The sequence below is a fragment of the Notamacropus eugenii genome, chromosome Y, assembly GCF_028372415.1.
Source record: "Notamacropus eugenii isolate mMacEug1 chromosome Y, mMacEug1.pri_v2, whole genome shotgun sequence".
Taxonomy (NCBI): domain Eukaryota; kingdom Metazoa; phylum Chordata; class Mammalia; order Diprotodontia; family Macropodidae; genus Notamacropus; species Notamacropus eugenii.
The window spans coordinates 1,413,237-1,428,396 of NC_092880.1; the positions used below are offsets into that span (position 1 = coordinate 1,413,237).

General features: G+C 42.6%; 1 protein-coding gene across 1 annotated transcript in view; it reads left to right on the plus strand.

The window, feature by feature from the left end:
- Positions 1-932: 932 nt before the first annotated feature.
- The window catches only part of LOC140516686 (carboxypeptidase M-like), a 28,230-nt gene continuing 14,002 nt past the window's right edge, over positions 933-15,160 (plus strand). Inside the window, exons 1-5 of the mRNA XM_072627673.1 lie at positions 933-1,246; positions 1,311-1,465; positions 2,659-2,829; positions 5,371-5,523; positions 12,894-13,042. Of these exons, the coding sequence (XP_072483774.1) occupies positions 933-1,246; positions 1,311-1,465; positions 2,659-2,829; positions 5,371-5,523; positions 12,894-13,042 (942 nt within the window). The remainder of the gene's footprint in view (positions 1,247-1,310; positions 1,466-2,658; positions 2,830-5,370; positions 5,524-12,893; positions 13,043-15,160) is intronic.

The window sequence follows — 15,160 nt, forward strand, 5'->3', positions numbered from 1 at the left end:
CAACTTTGAAAACTTAGCAACTGTGATCCAAACAAAGACCAATGCTATCACCCAACGTCACCTGTCACCTGACAGAGGTGATGGATACAAGGCATAGAGACATACCCACTGCGAGGATTTATTGTGCTTGATTCTATCTGTTTGTTACAAGGAATTTTTCTCCCCTTTCTTTTCTGGGTTAGTTGGGGAGAGGTGCTGGGTTAACAATAGTGATGCCCACATGAAGATGGCCTTGAAAACTTCTTTTGATTCACAGAAGAGAACAGAAGCAAGTTCAGAAGAAGCACAAACAGGACAATTTTGAAAATAAAGTGTAGAATTAATTTTACACATATATGTGTGTATATATATCTTTAATGAGACCTGACTTAAAAACAATGACTGGGACCCCAGGAAACATAAGACTGTCGCAGTCTAGGAACGCTGGGAACCCTGAAATCCAAGGGCAAAAGACATGAGTCCCACCTGAAAAGTATTCAACTCAAGCCTTCCTTCAGTCAGAGACAAGTTTTATTAAAACGCTGGTTAAAGTGGGTGACATTGTAAGAATCTGCTTTGGTAGAGGAGACTAACCCTTTTTATAGGGAAAAGGTGTGTGGGAAGATTTGGATGGAAGTGGACAAAAGCGTCGTCACGGTTCTTTCTTTCTTCCTCCCCCCTCCTCCCGAACCGAGCGCGAGGGGGCCGGCCGTGCGGCCGGCGTGGCGGTGCTTGCTCGCCGCGGGGCGGGTCGACCAGCACTCCGTGAGAGCGTACCGCCGCGGCTGGAGGACAGGAGGATCTGTCGATCGATCGCGGACTGAACGGACCTGGGTCGCGCTCTCGGTCTTGCCCCCCTCCCTCCCTCCCTCCCTCTCTCTCTCTCTCTCTTTCTCTCTATCTCTTTCTCTCTCTCTTCCCACCCCCCCCCTTATCTCCCGGTCCCTGCGCGCATGTGCGGACAGGGTTCAGGGGGCGGAGGGACCCTGGCGCATGCGCATGTGCCCTACTCGGTCACAGACGGCGGCGAGGGTAGGGGTGGGGGAGGGCGCCAGCTCTTCTGCCTACACATGCGCAGCTCCACCAGCTACGAGGGCGCAGCTCCTGTGGCTACACATGCGCAGCTCCACCAGCTACGAGGGCTCAGCTCCTCTGGCTACACATGCGCAGCTCCACCAGCTACGAGGGCTCAGCTCCTCTGGCTCCACATGCGCAGCTCCTCTGGCTACACATGCGCAGCTCCACCAGCTACGAGGGCGCAGCTCCTGTGGCTACACATGCGCAGCTCCACCAGCTACGAGGGGGCAGCTCCTCCGGCTACACATGCGCAGCTCCACCAGCTACGAGGGCGCAGCTCCTCTGCCTACACATGCGCAGCTCCACCAGCTACGAGGGCGCAGCTCCTGTGGCTACACATGCGCAGCTCCACCAGCTACGAGGGCTCAGCTCCTCTGGCTACACATGCGCAGCTCCACCAGCTACGAGGGTGCAGCTCCTCTGGCTCCACATGCGCAGCTCCTCTGGCTACACATGCGCAGCTCCACCAGCTACGAGGGGGCAGCTCCTCCGGCTACACATGCGCAGCTCCACCAGCTACGAGGGCGCAGCTCCTCTGGCTCCACATGCGCAGCTCCACCAACTACGAGGGGGCAGCTCCTCCGGCTACACATGCGCAGCTCCACCAGCTACGAGGGCGCAGCTCCTCTGGCTCCACATGCGCAGCTCCACCAGCTACGAGGGCGCAGCTCCTCTGGCAGCCACCATGGTACCCCCTCCCAGTTAGACTCTGCTGCCAAAGAGCAGGAGAGAAAAGAGGAAAGGGATTCCCACCCACCTAGTATACCTTACTCCATACACATATCCCCAGCTGTCCTTGGATTGTTCCAGAGAAACCTTGAAGACCCTTCTATACATTTCCCTGTCACCCTAATGCCCTAAACAATGGGTCTCAAAGACCCAGCAGGGCTGCTAGTAGCCTCTTGAAGAAATGTTATACAGCCTTCCAGGTGACTAGTTTTTGTCAAGGAGAAACAAAGATTCAGGTCATTGTAATACCGTAAAACTTGAAACAGGAAATCTAAGTTCGAAACTACTAGTCCTAGACAACATGTTGTTTTAAAAAAAAAATAAAACAAAATTTAAAAACAAAATCACTTTTTTTCCCCTTCAAAGCAGAAAAACTCTTCTGGCTTTGGATCGGGCCCTGAATTCAAAGCTTTTGTCAAACTCTGGCCTTGATTGGGTGACAAAGCAGTTCAAACCCAACATAATAAAAGGCCAAATATTCGCTTCATTTTCCCACTTGCTCAAAATTTTCTGACTCCACAGAGAGCCAGTGAGTTCCCTGGAGTGAGATGGAGGCAGAGAGTATTCTCCATGCTTTGGAAATTTCATTTAGCTTTTCCTTCCCCTGCCTGGGAAACGCTTAGCTGCTCCCAGAGCTTATTCACAGTGAATAAACAGGACAGCAAGATGCTTAGTGAACCCAGCCCTGTTCCTGGTTTGGTCATAGGTTTATCTTGTTTTCTGTTGCCTTGTCTGAAGATAGCACACCCATTCACTTCACTGTGCGTGGGATGATCACATTGCCCCCTCGGGGATTTGTCAGAGCTGTGCTATAGCTTTCCTCAGCTTAAGTTGGCATTTACTGCTATGTATCTGTCTGTCTTCCATTTACAGAGACTGGGACAAAACGGGGCTTCAGCCTAACCCCAGACAATGATGTGTTCGAGTATCTTGCGTATACCTACTCTTCAAAGAATCCTGAAATGAAAACAGGAAACTTTTGTGAAAATAGTATAAATTTCCCCGATGGTATAACAAATGGATACTTGTGGTACCCACTCAAAGGTTAGTTTTTCTCTGGTTCTACTGTGTTCTTTTCTTGTCTCTTTAATCCAAAGGTTATATGTTCTTCTCTCTATAAGCAGTTATCCAAAGACCCCCCAGTCCTTGCAGACTACTGGCAATCCCTTGCTAACAGAGTGTAGATGAGTTTGTGTTTGACATAGATAATAATAACGTTCCCTGTCATCAAGAACCCAGGCAGAAATGAGAAAATGCAACATTCCATGGCCACAGTGGGTCAGGACCCTATGGGAAGAGTCCCCTCCCCTAGAGGCGTGATTGTACAAATAGCAGCCTAGATACTGCTTCTTTTGAATTCCAGGTGCTGATGGGCCAGAATACTCACTAGTCCCTTTTCCTAACTCCCTCCCCATTCAGTTGTTCAGCTGTGGGAAGGACGGAGAGCAGACACACAAGTTGGTACTTTTTACAGCAGGATGGCTCTGGGCCAGCCACATGAAAGAATGTAAAACAAGCAGACAGTAGGATTGATAATGCAGCCAAATAAATAGGTGTCTTAAGCACATCTTTCTATGGGTTTCACCTCCTTTGCTCCCTCTGTTTCCAGGCTTCTGTCACCTTCCTCCCCACTGTTGATACAAAGTTTTCTCCTTACACTTAGAAGAGAAATATTCTCTGGCTCAAAGGCAAGCTTTACTGTCTGTCTCTTGCGTATGAGAACAAACCCGTATTGCGTGGGATTAGTTGGAAACATAGTGACACACAACAGTAATTCTGGGACTCATTCCCATGTGTGAGTCTCGATAGACTTGTGTGTCTTCAGTGCTGATGAATGGGGAGTTTGGCAGGAAGTGTGCTCTATTCAAATGTTTGAAGGGCTAGCATGTGAGAAGGAGGGATTACATTTGTCCTGCCTGGCCACAGAAGTACTCGGTGGAAATTACAGGAAGGCAGATCTCAGTCAACATAAAGGTCTCTTACCCAACAGAACTGTCTATAAATCAGAGCTAGAACCATTCCAGCACAAACCTTGTCAGGGAGATCGTTAGAAGTCATTCATTCTACAGATGGAATATAGACTAGTCCAGGGGAGGTTCTTAAATCTTTTTGCATCATGAACCCCTTTGGCAATCTGATGAAGCCTACAAAAGCATGTTTTTAATACATTGGATTACAAAGGAAACCAGTTCTATTGAAATGAGGTTAGAATTTTTTTCCCCATCCAAATTCATGGACCTTCTGGCATCTACCCACATAACCCTTAGAGGATAATAACCCCTGAACCATAGAAGATACCTGATGTGTGCATACTTTTCAACTCTTCTAGGATTCTAAGTTAAAATCAGATAAAACATTGTACTTTAAATTTATAATCGTCTTAAAAATACGTGCTGGAATGAGAGGCAAAAGAGTGTCAGAGTGAACACCCTCAACATCTGGAGTAGTGGGGACCCCCAGTTCAGTCTGCATCAGTAACAGCAAAATTTGTGCCTTGCTTTTCTATCAGAAGGTTACTCTGGTGATGATTGACCCAGAAATGGCCCAGGAAGTTGAGCCTTCATTACAAAAGTGCAGGTGTGCCCTCTCATTTTTTTTTTTTTTTTTGGCCTTAAAGAGATGTGCACTTGAGGAAGCTCTCTCTTAAGAGGATCCAGCAATGAGTCATTTTGTTAAGGGAGGAATCCTCTTGTAATGGAAATTTTGTAACATGGGGACAATCTTGGACATGTTTCAGCAGCCTGGTATAAGAGCCATAGTGGAGCATTTCCAGTTGCCCCTAGATAATTGCTTTGTCAGGTCTTGTGTCTGTACACTAATTGATGGAGTGAATGGGGTGTTCAGGGAAGGCTAGTACTTCTGTTGTGAGGGCTTGCTGAGCCCTTGTCAGGGCTACTCATCCACCTTTGGTATCCACCTGTCACCCAACTCTCACCTGTGGCTCCAAGAAGCTGGAGCATGTGCAGGTGGTCACTCCCCAAGTTAAACCATAAGGGTAACCAACAGGCCTCATCAGTGAATTAGGGGGATGTCTAAACCAAACATGTGAAGACTTCCTCCATCGGAATGGGCAGATGAGAACAATTTGTTCCAGCAGTCATGAAGGAGGTGAGGCAGGCTCTGTGGAGTGCTTAGAGCTTGGTCAGACATCAAAGATGCCATGGTCATCCCCTGCACCCCAGATCATCACCAGTCATCTTGACTTTTGTCTTGTGACTGGACTTTGATGACTCAGGAAGACAGAATGAGGCTTTATGCAACTCTGCCTCTCTTAAATACAATTGAAGGGCAAGTCAAGACATCATTTGTGAGGTCGCTGGTCATCTTTGAAAACAAAAGAAAACAATACTAATTGGTAAGCACTTCTGAGACAGTCTAATGCAGCCCTCTCATTTTAGAGAGGTCAAGGGACTTGCCAGGGATCTCCTCGGTCTTCAGCAGAAAAAAACAGAATTTAACCCACATTCTCTGCCATCAAATGCAGGCTCTTATCACTGTGAGCGAAATGCCTCTTCTTTTCCTGTAACACAAGCATCTGCAGCTGCCTAATTCACCCATTTCTGTTTGTCTGGTGCTTTTGTTTAGGTGGGATGCAAGATTACAACTACATCTGGGCCCAGTGTTTTGAAATTACGTTGGAGGTGTCATGCTGCAAATATCCACCAGAAGAAAATCTCCCAGACTTTTGGAATAAGAAGCGAGACTCACTAATCAGCTTCATGAAACAGGTTCATCTAGGTCCGTAAGATTTTCAAATGAATTCTTTGCTAACGCCAAGTATGACTTCTAGCAAAACCTGTGGGATAAGAATGCGAACTTACCAATTTCCTGGCTACATTATGGTTTTTCCTAGGAGGCATAACTAGAAGTGAAGAACTTTCTCTGCTAGAGAGGAATCCTTCCATATTTGGGAAGGTGCTATGTCAGCCAGTTGGGGTAAAAGAGAGGACAAAAAGTGTTGATTTCCAGTGGGCCCCAAGTTCAAATATCAAGTCACTTGGAAACTGGCCTCAAGACAAGAACACCCTGTGTTAGTGAAAGGGATGACGCTCATTCAACAAATATTTATTACAAGAATCTGGCATATAAGACGCTCTAGGAGGCACTGGGGCTGCAAAGATAAAAGGTGACATTGTCCTTGTCCTCCATGAATTCACATCTCACATCCCACCGTGTAAGTTAATGGTGACCTATCCTAGGTTACTTATTACCCATTATAGAAAAAAATTAATAAAAGCCCACCTGCATATGTGATACTTCATAATTTGAACTTCATAAATTTCCATATTTCACTTTAGTTTCCCAGTACAACTCTTCTTGGCCCCATTTCACATCTGGGAAAGCTGATGCTAAGAGTTCAAATGACTTCCTTGAGGTTATAAGTGGTAAGTGGCAAAATGAGGTCTTTGAAGACCAAAACATTCCAGAGGGGTAACTGGACACCTGCTTGATGACCTTTTGTCCGTTTCTTTTCCAAGGTAGGAAGAGACCAACAGTGACTCCAGCATCCCCCCCCTCCCCCCTAGAAATCCTGCCAAATGCATCCAAGCTAGTATCATGGGGCTCTACCTGGCCTGCTTCCGCAAAGTCCTTTGCCAGTATTTCCCACAGCTGCTGGTCAAATACAATGAACAAAAGAGCAATATATTAACTGGGATCATGTACAGTTCAGCGCCCCAGCTGTCACTCAGTCTTCACTCATGTGGGCTTTGTAAAGCTCTTTGACTTTGTTAAATGTTGGTATCATCTGCTTCTATTTAGAACGTCCAGAAGAAAGATCAGAAATTGGCAAATGTTTTTCTGCTATAACGTCAAGTAAAGTGCAGGGAGGAAAGAAAGCGTTTGGGCTTTTGGTTTTGGTTTTTGCCAAGTTCTTGCCCTAATCCTCAACAAAAAGCCATCATTTTACATCATCCTTTTTTTGGTTTGTTTTGGAGAAAGTATCATTTCCATCTTCACTTAGGTTCTAGGGTTTTTGCCCATCATCCCATGTCTTTCTCCTTTGCTAAATTCTAAACCTTGATTGATCTCTGGTTACCAGTGCTGAGCCCCCAAACCTTAATCCCCTGGGTCTGTTAGGCTTCCTGGATTTGTACACGTTGTATATGCTCAAGTTCTTAATTACCCGCTTCCTTCTTCTGTCATTTTGGTCGTAACTGTATGTCTACTTTGGGCATCCATTTCCCTTCCTCCTTTACTTTCTGTCTGCCATATGAATTGTACCACAAGAGTATATTTTCTAGGATATGTTCAGAAGGGGGTGTAGGGGGAAAGGACATAGAAGTTTAGAAAAAATTCACTAAAAGTAAATAAGAAATAGATATGAAAGAAAAAAATGACCCAAGTCTTAGGCAGATTGACCCCCTAAGCTTGTTTTCTAAGTTGAGTCATAAAATATAAGTATATTCAAGAGGATATAAATATCTCTAAAAAAGGTTTCATTATAAAATATGTGATCTATCTTCCCTCAATTTCTCATGACCCTAAAATTTCATCCACCCTTCACATTCATCCTGAATCACTTCAGCCTGAAAATCCCCTCCTCTTCAACCTCTAGCTTTCCTCATCTAATACCTTTCTCTCAAATTTTTTTCATCCGTGCCCTGTAACCCCTGTTACAAACAGAATTAGGCCAGCAAAACAAATTTACCATGTTGGACATGTTCAAAACAGTACGTCTTCATTCTGCATCCTGAGTCCACCTCTGTAAGGGGGTGGGTTATAGAAAAGGCAAATGATCTCTCTAGGCCTATGCCCTAAATCATTTGTCTTTTCTCTGATCCATAGCTTTAGCCAAGCAGCAGAGGATGGAGGAATCAAAAGATATGGGTTTCAATCCCAGCTCTTCCACTTACTTCCATTTGAGTCCTTGGACAAGTCACTTTATTTCTCTGGGCCTCAGTCTCCTCATCTGTAAAACTGGGATAATAATCTCTCCCAGGATTGTAATAAGGGTAAAATGATGTAATATTTATAAAGTGTTCTTGCCAATTCTAAATGCTAGCTATTATTCAATGACAGGCCTGGGGCCTCCTGACTCTCAGGTCTGTGCTTTTCCCATGATGTTTGAGTTCTCTTCTGTAGCTAATTCTCATTTGCTCTGATTCAGGAGGTGTGTCCATATTGGCTCCCTTCAGGGACTATAGGGGTAAAGGAACCTGGGTATCAGTCACAGAGTCTCTCTCTCTGGCATACCATAAAGAACCAAAGAAAGGCATTCTGGAGGGGAGAAGGGAAGCAAAGAGAATGGCTTATGCATTGCATATCAAATAACTGATCCTACTCGTAGAATGTAGAAGGGAGGTATAGTTTATCCACACAGAATGTGATTGGCACAAAATTCAGCCCATGGAGTCATTTCTTGCTTGGTTAGAAGACCAGCAGACTGTATACCCCATGCTGACCATTCCAGGACTTTAATGAATGAGAAAACACTGGCTTAGGAAATGATGGACAGGAGGACTTCAGAGAGGCCTGGAAGGACTTCTATGAACTGATGCTGAGTGAAATGAGAAGAACCAGGATTACATTGTACACAGTATCAGCCACAGTGTGTGAGGACTATTTCTGGTAGACCCAGCCCCTCACAGCAATACAAACATTCCCAAAGGACTACTGAGACAAAATGCCACCCACATCCAGAGAAAGAACTATGGAATCAGAACACAGAATGAAGCAGAACATTTCTGCTTTGTGTTGTTTTCGTTTGGTTTGTTTTCTCTCATGATTTCTTCCATTCATTTTAGCTCTTCTATGCAACATGACTAATGGGAAAATGTGCTTAATAAGGATGTATATGTAGAACCCACATAAGATTGCATGTCGTTTCAGGGAGGGGGAGAAAATATAAGACTTATGGAAGTGATTGCAGAAAACTGAAAACAAATAACTTAATTATTAAAAAGAAAAGGTTACACTAGTTTAGGAAAGAAAAGATCTACAGTCCCCTTGAGTCAAGTCAACCAAAGACTGAAGGTAATTTCAGAAAGATACAGTCACTACAGCATTTTCTTCTCTTTTGTCTTTCAGTGAGAACAAGGGAGCGCTTTTCACTCAGGTCTCATCCTTTTCTTCCAGCTTAGAAACAAATCTGCTTTGAAAAAAAACATGTGGTTTGAGTTTTATCCTTTAAGAATCCTGAATTGGGGTCTTTGCACGCTAACTGTAATTCTTTCATGGTGCCCCACGGTCAGGGTTGGAGGCGAAGGAACATGATTTCTCCTGGATTCTTGCCGGGGGAGGTTTCCAGCTGCAATTTTATTGCAGAAAACAAAATTAATTAATTAAATTAAATGACTGCATGGATTGGTGCAACAATTCTGCCCTCTTGTGGTTTCAGACTGATATTTCCCATTGCAACTGCAACCGCTTTCAAGGTTTCCTCGTGAGGCTTGGATTTCAGGGTCTTCCATGGAATGTCTTTTCTGCCCTTGTGACTTGAAGTCCATGGGAAATCTTGATTCCTGAACTTCCTGACAATGGGCATCTGTTCTAGTGCTCTTCAGCTCTGACCTCGACATTGAAGTGTCTGGTGACTTTGCCATCAATGACCCAATTTCATCATTTGACATGATGTATCTAAAGTGGTTGAGACTGCTATTACTTCAGACTAGACCCTACGTATAAAAACCTTGTTGTAGTGCTTTGAGCACTGGATGTTGGCAGCAGGAAACATGGGTTCCATCACTGACTACAGTTAAAGGTAGTTAGCTAGATGGTACAGTGGGTAGAGTGCTGGAATCATGAAGACCTAAGTTCAGATCCCACCTTAGACATTTATTAGGAAAGCCCCTTAACCTCATTCATCTGCAGTTTCCTTATCTGGATAATAATAGCATCTTACAGAGTTATGGTGAGAATGAGATAAATCGTGAGAATGATTTTGCAAACCTAAAGCATTATATGAATGTGAGAGATCATTATTACTAACTAGCTGCGTGACCTTAGGTAAGTTCTGTGTCTGCTCCTCTTCTGAAAAATGGGGGCAGTAAGTCCTGTTCTATCTAATCCATAGAGTTCACATGAGGGGGAAATGAGATAACACGTGAAACTGCTTCAAAATGACCAGAGGTCTCCAATATGGGAGAATACCACTCTATTATTGTGCCACTCTCAGGCGACATCAGATCTCCTATTGCATTTTCAAGGACTGAGCTTAGAGGGGAGCTTACACATATTAAGCTGCATTTTTCATAGAAAGAAGCTAAAGACCTAGAAAGAAGAGAACAGTTTGGCCAGTGTCACAGAGAGTTAGCCTTAGACAAGTATTAGAGCCAAATTCTAGAAGCTAAGCCTTCTTTGTAGATTCCAGTATCGTAGGCTTTAGAACATGGTGGAACCTTAGAATTTATCCAACCCATTCCCCTCACTTGATAAAGTCTTTGCTTCCTGGGGGCTCTGAGGCTTAGATTAGAATGGGAAATCCTTTCACCTATTGGGAAATCTCTTCTCTGGGCCCAGAAGAGGATTTTAGGGTAAAAGGTCATGAATTTAGAGCTTGAGGAACTTCAGATAATTTCTGGAGCTATTTGGCAGTCTTCAGTCATTTCTTAGAAATCTTAAATGGAAACCATACCGTGCCCTGATTTCCCATAAAGAAAAAACCCTGACGTTTCAAGTTGTGGTCCAGAACCACCCAGCAATCTAAAAGGCTGGACAATAAAAACCTGGGGGATGTTTTGTTCACCAATGGATACAGTCTAGCAAAAGAACTTTGTCCACCCCTGACTGCTTTGTTGTAAGAGAACAAAAGAGAAAAAGGCCACATAGTATCTATATCAACATTAAAGACCTGAGCCACACTGACCTAAGGCAAGACTACTTGTCTCTCGCACTTCTGATGTCTGCCCACCTTGTCATTTGTTGCTTGGCTAGAAGAAGATAAGCAGATGGTATAGCCATAGTATCCAGGGTGTTCATGAATGAAGCCAGGTCAGAAATGGCAAGCTGTGGAGTCAATGGCTAAAGCTTAGTATTTGGAGTCAGGGAGACTCAAGTTCAAAACTGATCTTAGATCCTTTCTAGCTCTCTAATCCTGGTAAAGTTACTTAACGTATCTGCCTCAGTTTCCTTATCTGTAAAATAAGAGCACCTACTTTTGAGAATTGTTGTGAAGACAAAAGGAGATATTTATTAGGCACTTTTGCAAACCTTAAAGTGTTGTATAAATGCTATTTATGATGGTGATGATAACTGCTATCTCATACCTCAACTTACTTTACCTTCCATATTTTCCCATGCATACAGCAAGAAGGAAAGGACTGATATGTACACAAAACATTTACAGCAACTTTTTGTGGTAGCAAAGAATTGGAAACCGAGGGGATGTTCATCAAATGGGGAATGACTGAACAAGTTATGGCATATTATTAACGTGATGAAATACTATTGTGTTGTAAGAAAAGAAGGGAGATGGTTTCAGAAAAGCCTGGAAAGACTTAGATGAACTGACACTAAGTGAAGTGATCAGAACCAGAATATATGTGTGTGTACGTGTGTGTGTGTATATATACACATATATATACATATATATATAAAGTGTGTGTATATATATTATTGTTATAAAATAACAATAATATTGTAAAAATAATCAACCCTGAACAACTTGGGAACTCTGATCAACATGATAAACCACAGTCCCAAAGGACTTATTAAGCAACATGCAATCTACTTTCAGATAGAAGTGATGGGCGGAGAGTAAAATGAAACATCTTTTCTTTCTCTTTCCCTCCCTAATGTGGAGACTGATACTGCATAGCTATACCTATTAGTAATGGGCTTTGTTTTTCTTCCTTTCTCAGTGGATATGAGTAGGCTATTTGGAACTGAAGATAAAATTGACTTTTTTAAAAATTTAAATTAGAGAGGTTGGACTCAATGGCTTATAAGGAATCTTCCCATCCTAGATCTAAGATCCTGAGATGGTATTAATCAAAAAGTATTTGAGTTGAAGAAATTTTTTAAAATACATTTATGAAGTAGCCTTTTGGTCCAAATTGTGAATTCGTTGATTACTCCTGGTGAGGAAACTCCCTCTACAACCACAGATGGGCAACTGTTCTCCAGTTAAACTCTTAAGAAAACTGCCTGCGCAGTTTTCAAAAGAAGAAATCAAAGCTATCAGTGGTCACATGGAAAAAAATGCTCTCCAATGCTATTGATCAGAGAAATGCAAATTAAAACAACACTAAGATACTCCTCACACTTCTCAGATTGGCTAACATCACAGACAAAGAAAACATCAAATGCTGAAGGTGATGCAGAAAAATCAGGACACTAATGTGTCTGAAACCAGATTTAAGCAGGCAAAGATGAGTCTTCCTGACTCCAGGCTGGGCACACTCTTCACTGTGCCACCCAACTGACCTAAAACACCAACAAAACTACTGTAACTTAAATAAGAAATGGAAAGAACGTCAACAACTGATCAAACAGCCAATCAAAATCCTGTTCAATGCCAATGCCGATAGTATTCAGTCATGAAGGAAACTGAAAACAGATATAAAAGAAAAGTCACGAATCAGATCAAGGAAGGAGCTGCGTGCTTCAAAATGCTATCCTCCTGGTGTGCAGTCTGACAGTGGGATTCGAGAGCAAAGTGGGGGTGTGGCTCTCATGCCTCCACTCTCATCATCTTGGATAAGGAAGTGATGTGAGGCAAAACTGTCATCTCCTCAGTAACTACTGCTCCAACTTTACAGCATATATGCTCAGTCTATACAGCTTTTGAACTGCCTGATATGACCTCCATTCCCACCTCCTGCCTTCTCCTTTGAGCAACCTCCATCTTCAATTCTCATGGTCTGTGGTTTACTCTCCATGAACATAATTTGAACCACTGGACTGCTTCATCCTTCCCCTAAAATTCTCCCCTCTGGCCTTTAACCATCCTACAGGTGTTGGCACCAGTTGGGTCTCTAGAGGGTCCTGAGTCAAAGACATTTCTGTGGTTTCCTACTCAAAGTTAATATTGTTGGGGGAGAGGGATTCTTCTACAAAATGTTATCTGATTATCTAAATAGCTTCCAATAAGAGTTTGGCAAGATATTTTAAATGAAAAAAAGTTTTATTCTCACAGGCTATAAACCTTTTTTGTGTGTGCATTTTAGGTATTAAAGGTCAAGTGTTTGATGTGAACAAAAATCCAATACCAAATGTAATAGTGGAGGCTAAGGGCAGGAACCATATATGCCCCTTCAGAACTAACAAATTTGGAGAATATTATCTTCTTCTTCTGCCTGGATCCTATACGATAAATGTAAGCATATAATTGATGTGGTTCAAATTTACTTTGAAAAGACAAGTCTTTCCCCCATACAAATTCATATCAGACAGGCTATGGGTGGAGGGATTGCTTGGCTCTAAAACAACAATCTCTGGAATCCAGTAACTGACTTGCTTCCTTCTTAGGGTTGAGACTTGTTTTGCTCATAGGGATGCAGTTTGGAGAAATGCAGTGATGGCAACTAAAAGTAAACTCTTAGGAAAGCCCAAGAATTAGAGCTGCCTAGGACTAGAGGGAGGGGATAGTGATAAATTTGACATAGTACAACAAAGAACAATTTTTCTGAAAAATCTGAGATGGGAAAAGTCACATCACATATTGAGCAGCTGTTATTTTTATTGGTTGGTTAGCATTTTTTTTTGAAAGACAGACCATATTCCAAATATTTAGTGTTTAAGAAGTTTAGCACTGAAGGAATCTGAGGGGTAATCTATTCTAACAAATACTTGAGACCTTCCTTAATTTCTCTACAAAGTTCTCATCATCCAGTCTCTGATGGATGATCTCCAGTAATTGGGAACTCAGAGAATTTTAGTGTTGGAAAGGGATGTCCACAGCCTTCTGGTCCAGTCCATACATGAAAGGCAGTCCCTGTGACATATTCAACAAGTGATTGTCCAGCCTTGGCTTGAAGACCTCTAAGTCTTTTTTCTCCAAAACCTCACCAGGTAGCTTCTTCTACTTTCAGACTAGAAGTAATTTCTTTTTTGTCTTAGATCTAGCCAAAATCTGCTTCTCTACAACTTCTACTCATTGGTCCTCATGGAAGATTAGTGTGGCAGTAGGATAAAGGATGGATTAGAAAAGGAAAAGAGGAAAGATCTACTAAGAAGACTTTTGCAATAGTCTAAGTTGGTGGCAGTGAGAGCCTGAACTAGGGGGATGTCATTGGGAATGCAGAGTAGGGCAAAGATTCAAGAGATATCACAGAGATGGGCTTGTTAACTAATAAAATGTAAGCAGTAAGGAAAATGACGATAATGCCTCTATGTTACCATAGACAATAGGGAGTCGAAAGGAGGAGTAAGTATATTGGGAAAGATGACAAGTGCCATTTTGGACATACTGAGTTTAAGGTACCAGTGGTTACCTTTTCCTTGGGAAACAGAGGACATTGAAGATGTTAGAGCTGGAGATAAAGACTGGGAAGTCACATAAATAGATGTTGTAGTTTTATTTTGGCAGTGACAGGGAAGAAACATGGGGTAATGGTAGGAGTAGAATAGTAAAGCAAAGTTTATTTGGAATTCAGAAGACTTGAGCATGATTGTCGGTGCATGAGAAGGGTGTGACAGAAAGATGCAGGAGAGGAATGTCTTGGTTCTCGAGCAAATCGGTTCGAGGGCACAAGGGGAAGGTGTTTCGCTTTATTACAGACTGGAATCTTTCTTTCTGTGGCCACAGGAAAGATTATGCTGAGAGGTTCTTAGGAGAAGAAATAATAAGAGTTTCCTTCAGATAATCTCCTTCTCAGTGTGGAGTGTAGCTGGATAAAGAAGAGGAAAAAGAAAAGGTTTAAAACAATCTCTATGGGGAAAAAGCTGGGGAGCAATGAAGGCCAAGATAGAAGAGTTATCAAATAGTTAGGAGTAAGGTATAGAAGATGAAAGTTCATTTTCATTTTGTGGCATTTACCAGCAATACCCCTTGAAGTAGAGAAATCAGAAGTTTGAACCACTTAGGATTGATAATTTTCTGTTCAGGAATGGTTGAAGACCATGGAAAGTTCAAGTGATTCTAAGGTAGAAGCTAATAAAATGGTTTTTGGCTTTGTAAAGCCAAAGTGTGGTATACGAATTAGGAGACTAAGTGAAGAATCCATGGTGAAGAATCCATAAGTAAAAGTGCAGATTAGGTTTTAGGAGAGTAGAAGAGACAGAAGAATTAAAAGGTCATGTCAGAGAGAGAAATTTCAAAGTTCAGGATCTTGGAGGTATTGCAATTTCAAGAGATGGTGAAGACTAGAGTGTAATAGTGTCAATGAAATGTGTTGGATAAAAAAAGGGTCTTTAGGCTGAGATATTGTGTGGTCAGATTGTTAGAAGGGTTGCCATTATGAACACTGACATCCCCTAGGATGATGGAAGAGAA